At 42.5% G+C, this 16,603-nt stretch overlaps 1 protein-coding gene across 1 annotated transcript in view; it reads left to right on the top strand.

Moving 5' to 3' along the window:
- Positions 1-16,603, top strand: part of GBE1 (1,4-alpha-glucan branching enzyme 1) — a 753,232-nt gene that overhangs the window by 503,194 nt on the left and 233,435 nt on the right. The window contains exon 9 of the mRNA XM_085623022.1: positions 12,398-12,525. Coding sequence (XP_085479148.1) covers positions 12,398-12,525 — 128 coding nt within the window. The remainder of the gene's footprint in view (positions 1-12,397; positions 12,526-16,603) is intronic.

The following is a 16,603-nucleotide window of genomic DNA, read 5'->3' on the forward strand; positions in this document are numbered from 1 at the left end:
AAGAAGAGACGAAAGGGAGAGTAGATCTGAAAGATACTCCCCTGACTGAGTGTGATGGCACTTTATGGGTAGATGGGTCCTGTTTCAAGCTCCCTAATGGTGACACGACTGCTGCATATGCTATCACGACTTTGCACACGGTCGTGGAAACTGCACGAGTGCCACATAATTCGGCCCAAGCAGCAGAATTAATCGTCCTCACGAGAGCATGTGTGTTGTCTGAAGGAATGAGAGTGAACATATACACAGATAGCCAGTACGCCTTTGGCGTGGCTCATAATTTTGGGCGTTTGTGGAAGGAGCGTGGGTTCCTGACGTCGCATGGAGCTAAAATTCAGAATGGCAAGTTGGTGAATGATCTCCTTGAGTCACTGACCCTACCGTTGCAAGTTGCGATCATGAAATGCAGTGCGCATAGGAAAGTCACAGATGATGTTGGACGTGGGAATGCGTTTGCTGATGAGACCGCGAGAGAAACAGCACAGAATGTGAAGACTAGAATGTATGTTGCAGGTCCCGCAAGATGGGTTAATGATGTGGGAATGTGTGAGAACACAATAGAGAGTGTGAAGTCGCTTCAAGCTGAAGCCACAGAGGAAGAGTTAAGCAAGTGGAGAGAAAGTATGGGTAAGTTGGATGAGAATGGTTGTTGGATTGATCTGACAGAACATAGGCGATGGTTGTTGCCTGATGCATATGTGCTTCCAGTAGTTACTATGGCACATGGAATGGCACATATCAGTACGAAAGGTATATGCAAGTTGTTGGCTCCAGTATGGCAGAATGCTGGGATTCCCAAGTGTGCAGAGAATGTGGTCAAGAATTGCATAGTATGTTTGTAGTACAACCCTGGTAGGGGAACCCCAACTCCGGCTGGTCACTTTGCACCCCCATCATGTCCATTTGAAGTTTTGCAGCTGGACTTTATTCACATGGAAAGATGCAACAACCTGAAATATGTACTGGTGGTTGTTTGTGCTTTCTCAAAATGGATTGAGGCTTATCCTCTGAAAGATAACACTGCCCTATCCACAGCCAAAGCCCTTGTGAAAGAGTTTTTCCCCAGGTTTGGGATGCCAAGAATGGTGTGGTGTGATAACGGAAGTGAGTTTGTGGGTAAAGTGATGAAGAATGTATGTGAAGGGCTAGGGATAAAGCAGAAGTTCCATGCTGCAAATCACCCCCAATCAGCTGGATTAGTAGAACGCTACAATGGAGCCTTAAAGCTCAAGCTGGCTAAAATCCAGGCGAGCACTGGCCTTAAATGGCCTGACGCTCTGCCCCTAGCACTCCTGTCCACCAGAATGACCATACACTCACGAGTGGGACTTAGCCCTTATGAGGTCGTCTTTGGCCGCCCGGCTAATGTATGGGGCGTGCCAAGACCGGCGAAATTTAGCGAAATAGAGCATCCAGTACTGCTCGATTACCTGTATGATTTGACTGTTAAACTGCGTGTTTTACACCAACAGGTACATGATACTCTTCCCCAAGCCTCTGAACCTCCTGGACACCCTATCAACCCTGGCTCGTGGGTCCTGGTCCGGAATTTCCAGCGCAAGAGCAACGACGAGCCTCGCTGGATCGGCCCTCATCTTGTTCTTCTTTCGACAAGATCAGCAGTGCGAGTAAAAGGGAAAAAGCACTGGATTCATGGTACCCACTGCAAAGTAGTCCCCTTGCCTCTGCCATATGACCAGTGGGTCAAGGAGGGTATCGCCGACTCAGAGACAGACATTGTACCTCGCTTTGTACCATTCAGTGACGCACGCCTAAAAGACACAGTTTCAGACCAAGAGAGTGACAATATTCTGCAGGAAGCTGTGCCACCATCAAGTCGACTGGACACCACTGAGCCTGAACTTTTGTTTCAAGACCAAACAGCACCTGGCCGTCTCCGCTATAATTTGAGACCTAGGCCCATGGACAAATAAAGATTTCCTCATTATTTCCCTTTTGACATTTTTTGCTCTCCCATCTGAAGGACTTTCTTGATTTTTGTTTTTCGAACCACCATCCGGGTTCTGCCGCAGGGTCGCGGTGCCAAGACTTTGGGGTACAGGCCGAAGACACTAGGTCGACGGTTCTGGTTGGTCTAGGGCGTTTCCCTGGACTGACAGGCGTACTCTTTAGCAGAAGAAACTCATCCACCGCGAGCGGCCCGAGTAGAGGATGGAGTTTTTTAAGATGGAGAGACCGATTGAGGAAATGAACTTTAACGCAAGGATGTGTAGAATTGTAAAAAGTAAATGTTTTGTCTTTTTGTGCTTTTTTACACTGTGTAGTATCATAATGTTTATTGTATTATTTGTGTTTTTCTCCGCTCAAAAGCCCATTGCACCCACTCAACAGCCTATATCTCTTTCTACTGCCTCCTCTCACTCTTTTCACCCTTTGCCTGAGCACGAACAGACCAGACGATCAGAGTTCGTAAATAACTCGTTTATCCAGCTCTTGCACCAGCACCAACTAGTAATGAATACGACCAATTGCTGGGTGTGTGGGTTAATGCCACATACCATTAACAAGGGTATTCCCTACCTGGTGCTACCGTACAGTTACAATGGATCGTCATGGGCATTCCAAACCATGTTTCTCTATGCTCTAGATACATACTCCCCTCGCCAACCGCGTTCCATCAGACCCATCACCAATAATAAGGCTTTGATGAAAGGAGTTGCCGATATGAGTAGGGATATTAATGCATACTCCTCTATTCCCAAAGAAGAGTTGAGACCTTATGTAGGATGGAACGCGACGGGGTATAGTATTAGTCTGGGTGAAAGACAGCGAAAAATCTCATCTCCAATCTGGGTCGTACCCCACATGGGTCGGTTCTGCTTACAGGGTAATGGTCAGAATCCTAGAGCTCAACTGGGAAGAAGTGACTGTACTGAAACGTACACTTTCCCGTCACAGTTTTCCCCTGCGTTTTTGGCTGCTAAGGGCACATATTTCATCTGTCATGACCGAGCATATACATGGTTGCCCCCTGATTTCTCGGGCACATGTTATATTGCGAACTTGCTACCGCCGACATTTACTGCCGCCTCTGACTATCACAAGACCAGAGTTGTGAGAGGTGTGATTAGTAAGGAGGACACTGCCGGTCAGGAAGCAGGAGACTTCTTCTTGGGTTTCCTGTCGTTTTGGGGACCTATGGTCAATAGTAGGAACCTGAGACAGCTGACACGTGTGGTTGAATCCACTGTCAATGTAACGGCTGGTGCCCTTAGTAATCTGACAGCTGAGCTCCAAGCGGATCGCCTTATGACTCTGCAGAACCGCATGGTTCTAGACGTTATTCTTGCAGACCGCGGTGGGGTATGCAAGGTCATCCAATCCAGTTGCTGCATTTTCATACCAGATAATGCTCCAACAGTGTATCAAGCCATCTCCAAACTCCATAAAATATCTGAAGCCATACACGTGGATAAGGGAGATTGGTCACTGGTGGGATGGTTCTGGGAATTGATATCTGCCTGGGGTTGGAAAGTTCTGATGGTCATTGGAATGATCTTAGCCATTCTTTTCCTGTTCTGTCTGTGCATACAGTGTGCTCCTGCGATATGTGGCCTCTGTGCTACCTTATGTGTAAGGAAACCTGTATCGAGAGACGAGCTAAGTAATAGGATGATGCTACAGCAACATCTCCATGACTTTGCGGACATTGACCTAGACTCGGATTAAGATGAATATTGTAATTGCCTATGTAAGGGCAAAAGGAGGGTCTGTCGTACTTTAATATTCGGGACCGCGTAGGGGACAGGGCCCTACCCCTGTCTATCTTGGTATTAGCGAACCGCAAATGGTAAATGCGGCATGTACGAGTGCTTTATATACCGTTCTAGCTATGAATGCACTGTGTACACGTTATTCTGCTCCACTACGCGGGTTCCATTTTGGAAGCAGTGGCCATCTTGTCATTGCCCTCACATAGGCTATGATGGAGTTAATACGGGCCTCACAGTACATGGGCTTTCCCTCTGACTTCTCTGTGACCTGGGCAGCTGGCTCTGCTGCCCCGGGTCAAACCGGTCTCACGAGCTCCCCTTCCTCCGTCCACCTGTGATTAGCATCAGGGTTTGACCCGTCATAAAACCCTTTCATTCTACACAATCCCCCGGCTAATCTCTTCCACACCTGCTTGTTCTTGCTTTATGACTTGTTTCCCAAAACAGGAGATGCTCATGTTTATTGGGGGGTCTATTTACTTCAAACATGGGATCTGAACCTTACTGTGTAAATCATTGTGGGCTGGCCGAACTGGAATGTGGGATGGTCATCATGACTCTGCTTTTTCGTTTGTAATGTATGCCTTTATATGACCATATCGTAAACCAAGGAATGTGTGCCTGGAGCATGATATTTTGTACTTAAGGAGAAGTCCGTTCCTATGATTTCCGGCAGTCTCCTGAGAACATACACGCTGTTGTACTTCTAGGATACCTGTCATTGGTCTGCAGCCAATAAACGATTCTTTGACTTCACCCAGAAGACTCTGTGTTTCTGTAGGTCCGGAACAGGGTGAAACCCAGAAGTCATAGGGTGTGTGCCCCTGCACCGCTGGGTCTAAAATACCCAGTACTTCACAATAGGATTTTGATCCTTTAAGAATTGAGGAATAGAATGTAGTGCAAATTCAAGTTTGTCTTCTTCAAAAATCTGACAGGAACCTGGCTCTTCTGCTGCGTAACTTTGCAGCTCACAGGATGCGCATGCCAAACACTAGTGGCCTGCCCGAGAATAATTCCATGCTCGGAGAATTAACCTTGTAAGTCCTGTAGGAATTCTTGACTTGCAGTGAATTATCTTGCTATCCTGTTGTATCCTCCAGTCAATAAGAAGGGTTCGTATTGAAGATCTAAGTGGCCCCCCGCCTCGTGTTCGGCTCATCGATGGCCAGCATCGAGCTACATCGTCCTCCTGTGTGTTGCAGTGTAGCGTGAGTGTTTGAACAACAAGGAGGTTTGGAGGAGACATTTGGCTGAGTAAGCGCCATTTATTAGCCAGGTTAGTGGAGATGGCAGCAGTGATGGTCGGTTGTTCAACAAAGAAGTTGGAGGTAAGCGCTGCTTCCCATTCTTGACTTTCTGGAAGTTAGCCAGTATTGCACTCCAGTTTTTATCTTCAGGAGTACGCCCCTGTAACATACGAGGTCCATTTTTGGAGGCACCACAATTTACAGTAACTTTAGTCTTGTAGTACCTGGTTTCAGTTGCAACACATCCTTATTACCTTTGATTTCTCTGAGTCAAAGGGTGGGGGGGGTTATAGCGCACCAGGAACAGTGGAAGAAGTAGTGATAGAAAGGATGCCAGCGCTACGAAAGAGACCAGGGAGAGGTGAATGCCTTTCTGAGAATGGCAACGCCAGCAAAGTGTTGAGTGCAAGAATTGAAGCTACCAAGAAAAGGGAAAAGGGAGGACACTCAGTCTCCGGCCAGGATCTCCTCCCCTTTGCCCAGTATAATTTGGAGGGAGCCCTCTTCAAAACCATTGTTTATTTGTTCACTTGCCACTTGCCGTAAGTGAATGTGTAGACAGATATTTTAAACCCAAGTAGGGACCAGTGTCTCAATTTCAGAGGCCTCACCAGGACTCGCAGCTACAGGTACAGGTTGAGCTTGGGCAAGAGGTCCAACCTTTAGGAAGTAAACCCCAGAGACTTTTTTGCCAGCCTGTTGTCAGTTTTACCCAAGCCACACATCTCATCCCCCCCTAAATATTGTGGAACAAGAATACCATCAGTCTTAAGATAACTTGGAGCCAATGACTACAGCTACCTTCACCCATGTTGGATGTTCTGTTTTTAATGCAAAAATCTTGCATGGTATTTTAGAAGACCTTGTTTTAAATAACAAAATTAAATAGACAGATTTATTAAGAAATATTGCACAGGAACCGAGCCGAATTATCTCTTGTATGCCCTCTTTATTAAGACCTCTAGCTCATTGTGAAGTTGAGGTAAAAAGCCAAATTGAGCTAGAAAGGAGGGAAAGTTTGTCCCGCTTCTACACAGTCTCCCACCACACCTTAACACGCAGACTCCACGATGCAGGGATCCAAGACAAGGCCCTTGACTGGATCCAGTCCTTCCTCTCCAGCAGAACGCAGAGGATCAGACTCCCTCCTCTCCTCTTGGACACCATCTGCGAAGTCCCCCAATTGGTTCTCTCTCAGCCCCACGCTCTTCAACATCTACATGGCTCCGCTTGCCCCCATCATCAGAACCCATGGACTCAATATTGTGTCATACGCAGATGACACCCAACTCATCCTCTCCCTATCCAACAAACCCAACACAGCCAAACACAACTTTCAAGAAGGCATGGAAGCTGTTGCCAAATGTATGAAAAGCAACTGCCTACAACTCAACACCGACAAAACAGAACTACTCATCATGGGCCCAAACCCGGACGCCTGGAACTACACTTAGTGGCCCCCCGCCCTTGGAAGCCCACCCACCCCCTCGGACCACGCACGCAACCTTGGAATCATCCTGGACTCCAAGCTTAAAATGGACCACCAGATCAACTCCGTCGCATCCACCTGCTTCCACACCATCTGCCACCTACGTAAGACCTTCAAATGGATCCCCAGAGAACAGAATGACCGTCACTCACGCCCTCGTCACCAGCAGACTCAACTATGGCAACACACTATGCCGGAATAAACAAAAACCTCACCACAAGCTACAAAACATCCAGAACGCCAACCCAAGACTGTTCCTCAACCTGCCAAGACACTGACATATCTCCTAGGACCAGGTTCCCCGCTCCAGAAAGACCAGATCGGGAGGCCGCTCCTTCTCCTTCCTCGTGCCCAGAGCCTGGAATGCACTACCGCTCCACCTCAGACAACATCGTTCCCCATCTTCATGAGCAATCTCAAAACTTGGCTCTTTGACAGACCCTCTCCTTGATGGACTGGATCCTGCACCTCCCCCACCAGCGCCTTGAGACCCTTATGGGTGTGTAGCTGCACCTAACAAACATGTGATCGATTGATTCTGTTTGTATTTCAAGAGTCCCAATGTTAAATAAAACGTAGAGGGGAGTGCTGTGGATTTAGGAGATTAGGGTTTGTTAAAAACTGCCACATAATACCCCCAGTGAAGACTAGGGGAAGATGATTACGGGTCAACGGGAAGCCAGAGGTCGGGTGCGGGGGATCAAAAAATAATGGGTCAATTTAAGGGGGGGACAAAGTAAAGAGCGGTTTACCCTGCAATGTTGCCAGTACTTTAAGTAACGCTCATAGTAGAACACTTGTTGGAGAATATGGACAAAAGAAATCAACCATGCTGCACACCTGATCAGCTGCAGAAATTTCAGAATTGGGGAAACAATTCAAAAGATAGAAAAATTTAATCTATGGGAATTCGGTCTCTAGCTGGTAGAGGTAAAATTGCAAAAGCTGGGGCAGATGTTAATTACACTTAATGTTTTGATTCTGTAAGAAATGGGGAAAAACTCATACATTGCGACTATTAGAAAGATCCAAACTTCTGCCAGTATTTCATAACTATCCCTGACTGCACTCCATATCTTTAAATGATTGCAAACAAGTAGCGTTTATTAAAAGGATGGCAGAGAGTTAACAAGAGTTACATGATCACTGTCTAAGGTTAGTCTAATAAGAGGGGCAAGAGCAGTGCAAACATTTCTTAATAATCATGCAGCATTGAGTAACAGGCAAGTCCAATCTCCCTCTAGACAAGGGGGCTAGGCTGGTGGAGAAACTCGCTATGGGATTTCGTAGTGGTAATCTAAGAATATCTATACTGCAAAATAGAAATGGTAAGCAAGATCAAGGGCTCAGGGCGTGAAATCACTTTAGCCCCCTTTGTAGGTTGCAGGAAGAAGGCTGGTCAAAATACATTGTACGCCACACAACCTAGCAGTCTTCTCTTGAAATGTACACAGCTCTAGAAGGCTGTCAAATTTAAAATGCTTCAAAAAGGTCTTAACGGATTGTGTAATAATTTGTTTTCAGAAGTCCTGGATGTCTGGGGGAAAAAGATTGTTATCCGTGGTTTTGCTCAAATTAGTATGAAAGCACAGCAAATGGGCACTGGGTCTGATGGCTCTCGTATCAACTAAATTGCTAAAGCAATTGAGTGGTTAAACACTCCTGCTTGGATTCCAATGAGAAGCGGATAGATGGAAGACACTTGCTGCCCTGTTGAAGTCCCTATATAGGGCCGAAATGTGTTGACTGGGTCTGTCCTCCAAAAATTGGAAATTTGCTTAAGAATAAAGAATATTTGAAAAAATTCCAGAGCTTGGAGAACAAATTCTTACAACAAAGATAGTCTTTGATTATGACTTCCTGATCATAAGTGATTACAGCTTAAATTTCATGGACATTTGCATGAGTTAGGTAATAATGTGTTGGTCTCCCACAAAATAGTTTTCTAGAAGTTGATTTGAGTTTTGCGGACAGTCAAAATCTCATGGGGTAGGTACAAGGACAAGAGAATTTAGAACACTGTCAGGTGCAGTCTTGAGAATTACTTCTGCCACCTATTTGTGAATTTGCATTTCAGGTTATTAAGGCACAGCTCCTCTGTTCATGTTTCAATGGATTGTGCATATTTGTTTTCTTTAAGACTTTGTCTTTTTTAAATCTGTTTTTAAGAAATATAGACTTTCGGTAAGGGCTGAGGCAAAAAGACTTGTAGTTGACATGAAATGTTTGGATTTAGCCTGCACAGTAGGTAGGTATTTATTTGTCTTGAAGAAGAGCATGGGATTTTAAAGGATTTTTAAAGTTTAGTGTATGATTATGGTGTGTTATAGTTTAACAAACTTTGTTTTAACTAAACTTACTTTTTTAGTACTTCAAGTTTGTCTCTCGAAGCATACATTACCTGCAAGAACATTTAGAATCCCCACACCACTATGCTTTTATTTCAGCAGTTGAGATCAACAGCAGGTGAAGCCTCAAGATTTTTGAGGCCAAACTTTAACCTGATAGGCCACCTATATTAGTATGGCTTCAACATAGTTTGTACGTCTAACGTGATATCTACCTATTTGTGCTTACTAAATCGTTTCAGGTATATCTGAAAAGAGATTTTCTTTTTCTTTGAATAAAGTTTAAAATTCCTGTATGCTGCAGGTTGTTACCTTTGTCAAAATCCCAAATTGATTTTAAGAATGCGACATACATTATTTACCCACAGACCTGTATTATGCAGGGGCTGACCCTTGAAATCTGGTCATATTAAGATTTTAGCTTGTGGGTTATTGCACCCTTAATTCAATGGCAAGAATTAGTAAATTGTACATCCATGTAAGTGACATATTGACAGATTAAAATCTAGTCTTAATTGTGGGGGGTGACGTGAACTTTCTAGTCCCTGGTTCAGACTGACTCAAAAAGTCAGAGCTCTATATGTAAATTTGGGAACGTATTTGGCACGAAGAACAGTTGATGGACAAATATTGACTGAACCGATAAACTAAAGAATCCTTAACAAATACTGTAGAAAGGCAGATTTATGTTCCAGGTGTTAAGATGGGTTTTATGGCTAACACTTTCCCCCTAAATATTGATATGGTTACCCCTGGTCAATTTGGTTGAAAGCCTCCAGCAAACTGTATATTTAACATTGCCATATAGTTCAATTTTGGTTTTGCTAACTTTCAAAACCAGATTGTTCTTTGTTATCATTCAATGATCTAAGACCTGTATGCAGGTCAAATGTGGGTGCTCCCAGGACAACTGTGTAGTCTCCTCACTGAAGCAGTGGTACATAGTAATCCACCATTTATCACCCTAGTGCAGTTGCCCTCCTTAACACATACCCAGGTATTCCATTGTAACAGTTGGTCAGCCCTTAAAAGTGGATATGGAATTCCCCATTTAGTTAGTTTCTTCTATAATAGCCTACAGTTCACCATGCCAATCTAAAAAGTATGCCCAATGTGGGATTCATGAACGTCGAACCACTTTCTGTGCCAGAGGTATAATATTGTCAAGTGTCTCATACCAAACAATAATCTGATAACTTTATCTGCTTCACACAATAGTTTATCTATTTTCCATTAACCGTAGGAAACCTTTATATGGTCATATGTAGTTCCGAGGTCTTAGTAATTAATATATAGCGTAATAGACATTGCAATATTTCCTAGAAAATCAACCATTCACAGATCGAGTGACAATCCCATTTAAATTATTTTGACCTGTCTCTGCATGCCCCCCTCATGCTCACCACATCAGATATTAATTATTTTATGACTCCAGCTCGGATGAGAGGCAGAATGGAGTTCTGCCATGTGTACCCATCAACATGTATTAGTAAGCTCCTTTCAGGTGCATGCATTACATTCTTGAGAAACTTACCATCCTAAGGCAAATTCTACAAAACAAAAAACATCTTGAATAACTTGGAAGAAAGTGACAAGCATATCTACATCTTCCTAAACAGTGTTTTGACCATAGTATTAAAATCTAAAACATGACACATTTAGTATCCTCCAAATGAGACATGTAGATTTAGGTTTCTATAGCCTATTCTGAGAAGTTGTCAATTAACATTCCTACTTCAGCAGGTTTGTCACGAATACTACTGTGTCTTTTATAGGTTATCTTAAATGTCTATGTACCTACAAATGAAAAGTGAATGTGCTTTTCTTTGAATCGCTGTCTCCGCACCAGAAAACGTTAGGGAATTCTCATGTCTTTTTTCCAGTAGTCATGAGTTGTAATTGTTGATCCATTTCACATTATTTCAGTACCTTCATGCACATGTAAAATGTATGCTGAGACTTTAGTGGTCTTAATAACATCTTAGACTTTTGCCACAAACGAATCAAATTGGCAAAATGTCTAAGTGTTCATTCTGTTTCAAACTCTCTAGTAAAGGAGAACCATAAGGCGTGGTTTAATCATAATTCCAAGAACTCAGTGCAGTAATTTGCTCCATCCACGTCTCCCTCCTGGAGACCAAACATTCTCAGGTTTCCTCTCCTGTTTCAGTCGTCTAAATCTTAACCATCTAAATTTCAGTAGAAGTGCTTGAAACACAAATAGTATTAACTTATATAGAATGTCTACATCTCCCAATCTACTGATTCTATTGTCCGCTTCCTGGGGGGTTTCCATTTGTAGGTCTTGTCATATCCCTGGTAATGCAACCTGCATTAAATCTGTGTTAGCCTTTGTACTGTACACTATATCCTCCGAAATTGCCAGTTTTTCACAATCCCGTCCATCAAAGATTTAGATTCTGATTTCTCTTTTATCATGGAGTGTGGTAGTGGAGGTTTCAAATTGGTACCCTTGTGGCCTGTTTTCATGTCCTTCTATTTATTCAGTGCTCACGTGGTACTCTGGTACATTTATAGAGGGAAAACACTGAGGTGCAGAGCCATTTTCTTTTTAGGACCGGTTTACATGGCCTTTACGTAGCACTTTGCCTAGCAGTGCCAAAGAAAAGATACGCCTGAGAGATGAATTCTCAAAGAAATAATCAATAATGTACAGAGAAATAGTAGAGCAATAAGCTAGACAAATAACAAGGAAAGGAAAGACCGAAGTGAGCCAGGAATCGACCCCAGGAGGTATGTGAAGTCTGATGGCCAGTGTTTTTCTCACCCTGGGAATACAGGAGGCGAGTATCTGGAGCTCCTGACTTCTTGTGGCAAAGACTAATAAATGTAAGAGCTGAACCTGATGGAGCCTTTGTCAGGGATATATCTCCAGGGCTATGAAGTAATACTCAAGAACTTGAAAGTGTAAGCCTATTGAAATTTTAAAAACTAATTTTACATTGCGAGTGCTCTTTGTCCCAGCCAAGCTACAAAGAAGTGAACTTGAGCATACCCTTTAATTGAAATTCTCATTTTCCCCCTAGACTTGACAAATTACATCTGACAAACCATTAGCAATCTCTTCATCCTTCGGCCTCATAGGTTGGTTGCTTATATTTGCCTTCCTGAAATTACCCCTTAATTTTCATTAGTCTGTAGTCTAGCTAGAAGAACACTTTACCTATTTTTCAGAAACACACCCTGCATATAGCAGGAATTCTTGATGTTACGCTTTGATCTATTACTTCCTTTAAAACATTTTGAAATATTCTTCCGAAATTACTGCTTAGCACTTTTGTTGTCTCTTAGAACAGTTCTAAGGAGATACATTTAAGAAGTCACCATTAGATTTAAAATTGGATAGCTACAATGTATTTACTGTATGCTTCTACTCTGGTAACTTTACTGTCAGTCTTTAAGGTATTGGTTGTCAACTGATGCACATCTGTGTTGGGATACATTTAGGCCACTCATACATAAGGGCCAGAATACAGGCCTGTTATTTTGTTTCGGAAAATATTATGTATCCCAGTTTTGCTTGTATTTCTGTAAACTGTGTTTTCTTTGTTTTAGGTACAGGATTCTCAGGTGATTATAATGAATATTTTGGGCTACAAGTCGATGAAGATTCTTTGGTTTATCTCATGTTGGCAAATCATATGACTCATTCATTCTATCCAACATCCATTACAGTAGCTGAGGTAATGTCCAAAATATAATTTGAAGAATTGTTTAAGATTGTAGATGTGTTTCCTAGGAAATGATAAATCTAATTTAAAATGACAACACTATCAGATTGAAGAATTTGGATGGAGACCTGTCACACTCGGGTTTCCAGGATATATTCTTTTTCCTTCCAATCTGAGGGTGCCAGTTATAGACCCACACGTGCCTGGGAAAGCAGCAGCATTAATCATATACACTTAAGTCAGCCTCTACTCAGCATGGCACTGCTGTTTGTGCAAACAGAAACAAATCACATGGTGTCAGTATTCAAAGTCATTAATGCATTATCCCTAAATCCAGTTGTTAAATAAGATGATGTGCATTCCTTACAGAAACGTGAAGAGCTCATTTTCCAAGCCAGGCATGTGTTTTTACTCTTTTTTAATACTTTGTAATCCTCTGCAACATGATTTTTTTTTATTTTTATTCCAAACAGCCGTGATGAATTGCCACTTTGAACTACGTGTTGTATCTTACTTTAGTGTGTATACTTTGGCATAAATTAAATTCATTTGATTTTATTATGATAGAAATGTGAAATAGACATGGGGAAATCGAATCTGTTCAAATCTGCCATCTCTTGGAATCTCTTGGAAGTCAAATGTAGGCAACCCATGGTGACAATGAGGTTACTACATAATACAATAGAAAAGAATTGCCTGATTCTCCTTTCCTTTTTGGTGGTATTCTTTCACAGGATCCCAAATTAGTGTGACACCTTAGACTAAGTTTAAAAAAAAAAAGAAAGTTAAAAAACTGTGGAGATAAAACTGTCAGCCAAGCTCAATGATTTAAGGTGTGTTAACTCATCTAAGACAAAGTACCAAGTAAGCCTTTCTAATAGATACTTCTAACTGCAGATTTTTTACCTTTAAAATATTACCGGACTGGATCTGGAAATTTCTCCCATCAATGACACATACCTGCTGACATGTTGTTCTCTGGTGATCTTGTACCACCTCAAAAATGACAGAGCATGACTGCATGTAGGTGCTAACCCCACTGGTGACCTCATTTCCCCACTTTCCACTACCGCCAAAGCAAATCTAGAGCTCCACTCCCAATTTTGTTATTTTATAGATGAAGGCAAAAAGAGATAATTTCAGACAGTGTGGTAGTGGCAGTGTCGCCCATGAAAATGACAGGTTTCCATCTGTGTCTTGACTGTAGGAAGTGGATGTTGGTTATGGACCTGCACAATGTATTCCTTTTCAGCCTGCGCTTCAGTCTCCAGTCAATCATTTCCAAATGTGCCCTCAGGCATCTCAAGATGAACAGCGAGTAGTAGGTAAAATGCTACATCACTAAGCATAGAAGATGTCGCATTTGAAACCATGGACCCACTCCAAGTCACGATACTGCTTCAGTTGGCGGTCAGAGGTGCAGTTCTACCCAAAGTACCATTCCCGCTTGATATCTTTAGATACGTTGAAGTTTAAAATAACCATAAGAGCAAAGTGGGACTCAAGCCCATACCGCCACTCAAAATCAAGTGGGAAAATAGCAGGGGCTGCACCTTGAGGAGCTCCTCTCCTCTAGTGTTTGTTGGATCTGATCTAGTCCCACATTTGATCTTGGCATGTTTAGATTTCCCCAGGCCATGGTCACCAAAGGCTTTAGTGATTTACTCTAGCCTCTGCTGCAGGAAGGCTGCAGTGCACATATCCAACATCCCCTTAGCTCACACTACCAGCAAGCAGGATCTGGACAGGTCCCCACAAAACGTGAGAGGATCAGAGGTCTGTAGTAGCAGCACTCCCCTATTTCCATGAGGGCGATCACTTGGCAGTGCTCAGCTACCATCTTGATTCAGTGGTGGGCAGGGGCGGGGGTTGAGACGAGCATTAATAAAGAAGTTTGGAACTAGAGTCGCAGCATCACTCATGTACCCCTTATGTGAGTAGAGCTGAGTCACTAGGACCGGGTTGTATGGAAGAATAACAGACGGATGCTGGATTCCAATAGGGTTATCTCTGCCACTCTTCTTTTAGAAATTTGACAACAAGGTGCCCAATGGAACCAATTTCTGTGTCCGAAAAGGCAAGGGCAACAGGAAACAAGAATGGACAAGGAAAAGCTAAGAGAGACCATTTACAAACTAGGAAATTAAAAGAAATTCTTCTTCCCTCGATAAGGCACAATTAAGTTTTCAGGGAATAGGAGAAGCAGACCATATGTAACAAGCAAATCAATATGGAGTTCACAAACCGGATCTAAAGGAAGAAACAGGGTGCAACATCTGTGTTTAATGAGACTGAATATTGAGGAGACTGGAGTTCCTATTAAGGACTCTGTACCGCTCTCCGCTGGAGCTCTGTAGAGACTGAGCTTTTCCAGTTTTCATGAAATCCTGCTTTCGTCACAGTTCTGTCTTTCTTGTTTATATTGTGTCTGTATGATTGCCAAATGTTCACTAGCTATTCATGTGTGGTACTGAAGTTTTATGACAAAGTCCCAGAGCAACTTGATACAGATATAATTCAATGAATGCATAATTGGCAATTCCCCTCTCTGTGATAAATGTGATAAATTAAGAACTTTGCAAAATGATTATGCTAATTTATATTTAGCATTTAAATTCCCTTGGATTTTAAGGCCATAAGTAGGATTTATTATTGAAACTGACTGCAGACAGTAACAAAGGTTTGTAGTATGCAAATATGGCATTCATTTCCAAAGTAGTAAACTCCTTAAATACGCATTAGTGTCTTGTGGATTTTGGCAAAGCTACTGGAAATGGATTTCTAACCTCTGGTTAAATTCGGTTCATTATTTGCCTGCGAAAAAGATGCGGCGTCGACCTCCATTTAAGCAACAAATTCTCAATTTGGCCTCTACTGTCCGGTTATAGTTTAAAAGAAAGCTTTTTTGTCCGTCGTTGATATTCCAAGTATTATTCAGTGCACAAAGCGCAGGATGATACTTTAATAAAACTGTGCAAAAAATACGGCAACGTCGTGGTTGAAAACTGCACCCTGATCTCTACATTGTCGCAGTTACTGCAGCAACAGTTGGAGCGGAGATGCTGTCTGTGCAGCACCCAGACAGCACATTTTAGCTGTGTCCCCTTTGTTGAATGGCGGAGAAAAGTGATTAAGCTTCACCTTTAGCTTCTTTCAGAAAACTGTGCAAGCTTGATGCTCACTATTTGTTTGAACACTTAGGGGTCAACAGGGCCTAATTAAAGTGATCATTTAGCAAAGAGGCAAACTCTGGGCACTGAGTGTAAAAATACAGGAGAAATGGTAAATGTTACGGGCACATCTAAGAAGGTCACACAAATACAAAATGGAAGGCTGGCATAAATACAAGTCCTAATAGGATTATGTTCTTTGGTTTGTATTATATATAGCCATATTGCTCAAACAATCATATATGTACCTGGCCTTATTTAATGATTACAAAAACTAGCGAACACACACACACACTTCTTAGGATTTGACAGCTGACATCAGGGACAGTTCACAAATGTAATCCCTGAGCAGTGAATGGTAGGCCAAAACAACAATGCTGAACATTAACTTGGAGTTCATACGCAGTAGTACTGCTAGTTTAGAATTTCTTTTTAAAGATGTACTTTTTATCAGAGCTGGCAGACATAAAGTCGTTTTCCCAAGAGTAGAAAAAGAGGAGTCTGAGCAGGAATTGTGCAAATTTACCTGGATCTGAACGTCCTCTTTTACAAGTTTGATATGGCACCTATTTTGTTAGTCCAGGCGACTTTCATTTGGGGAAAAAAATCCTCTCGGCCACTGCATTACTACTTGGCATAGGAAATATAAACCACCTCAGTTTTTGTTAACTTTGAGAACTTCACCAGGCTACTTTGACAAAACAGTTTGCCATTTATGTGCATAGGATAGATGGATTGATGCCCGTGACATCTCACAAAGCAGGCGCAATGAAACTATTTATTGACTAGGTATGTATTAGAGTTCCAGATGAGCATCAACAGCTTGGCAGAGTTGCTGAAAGGTTTAGGGAAACCAAACAAGACTATGTAGAGAGGGACAGTGCTACAACGAGGCCAATGTTGGCAGCTGCCTTGCAGCA

Source organism: Triturus cristatus, chromosome 8 (genome assembly GCF_964204655.1).
Source record: "Triturus cristatus chromosome 8, aTriCri1.1, whole genome shotgun sequence".
NCBI lineage: Eukaryota > Metazoa > Chordata > Amphibia > Caudata > Salamandridae > Triturus > Triturus cristatus.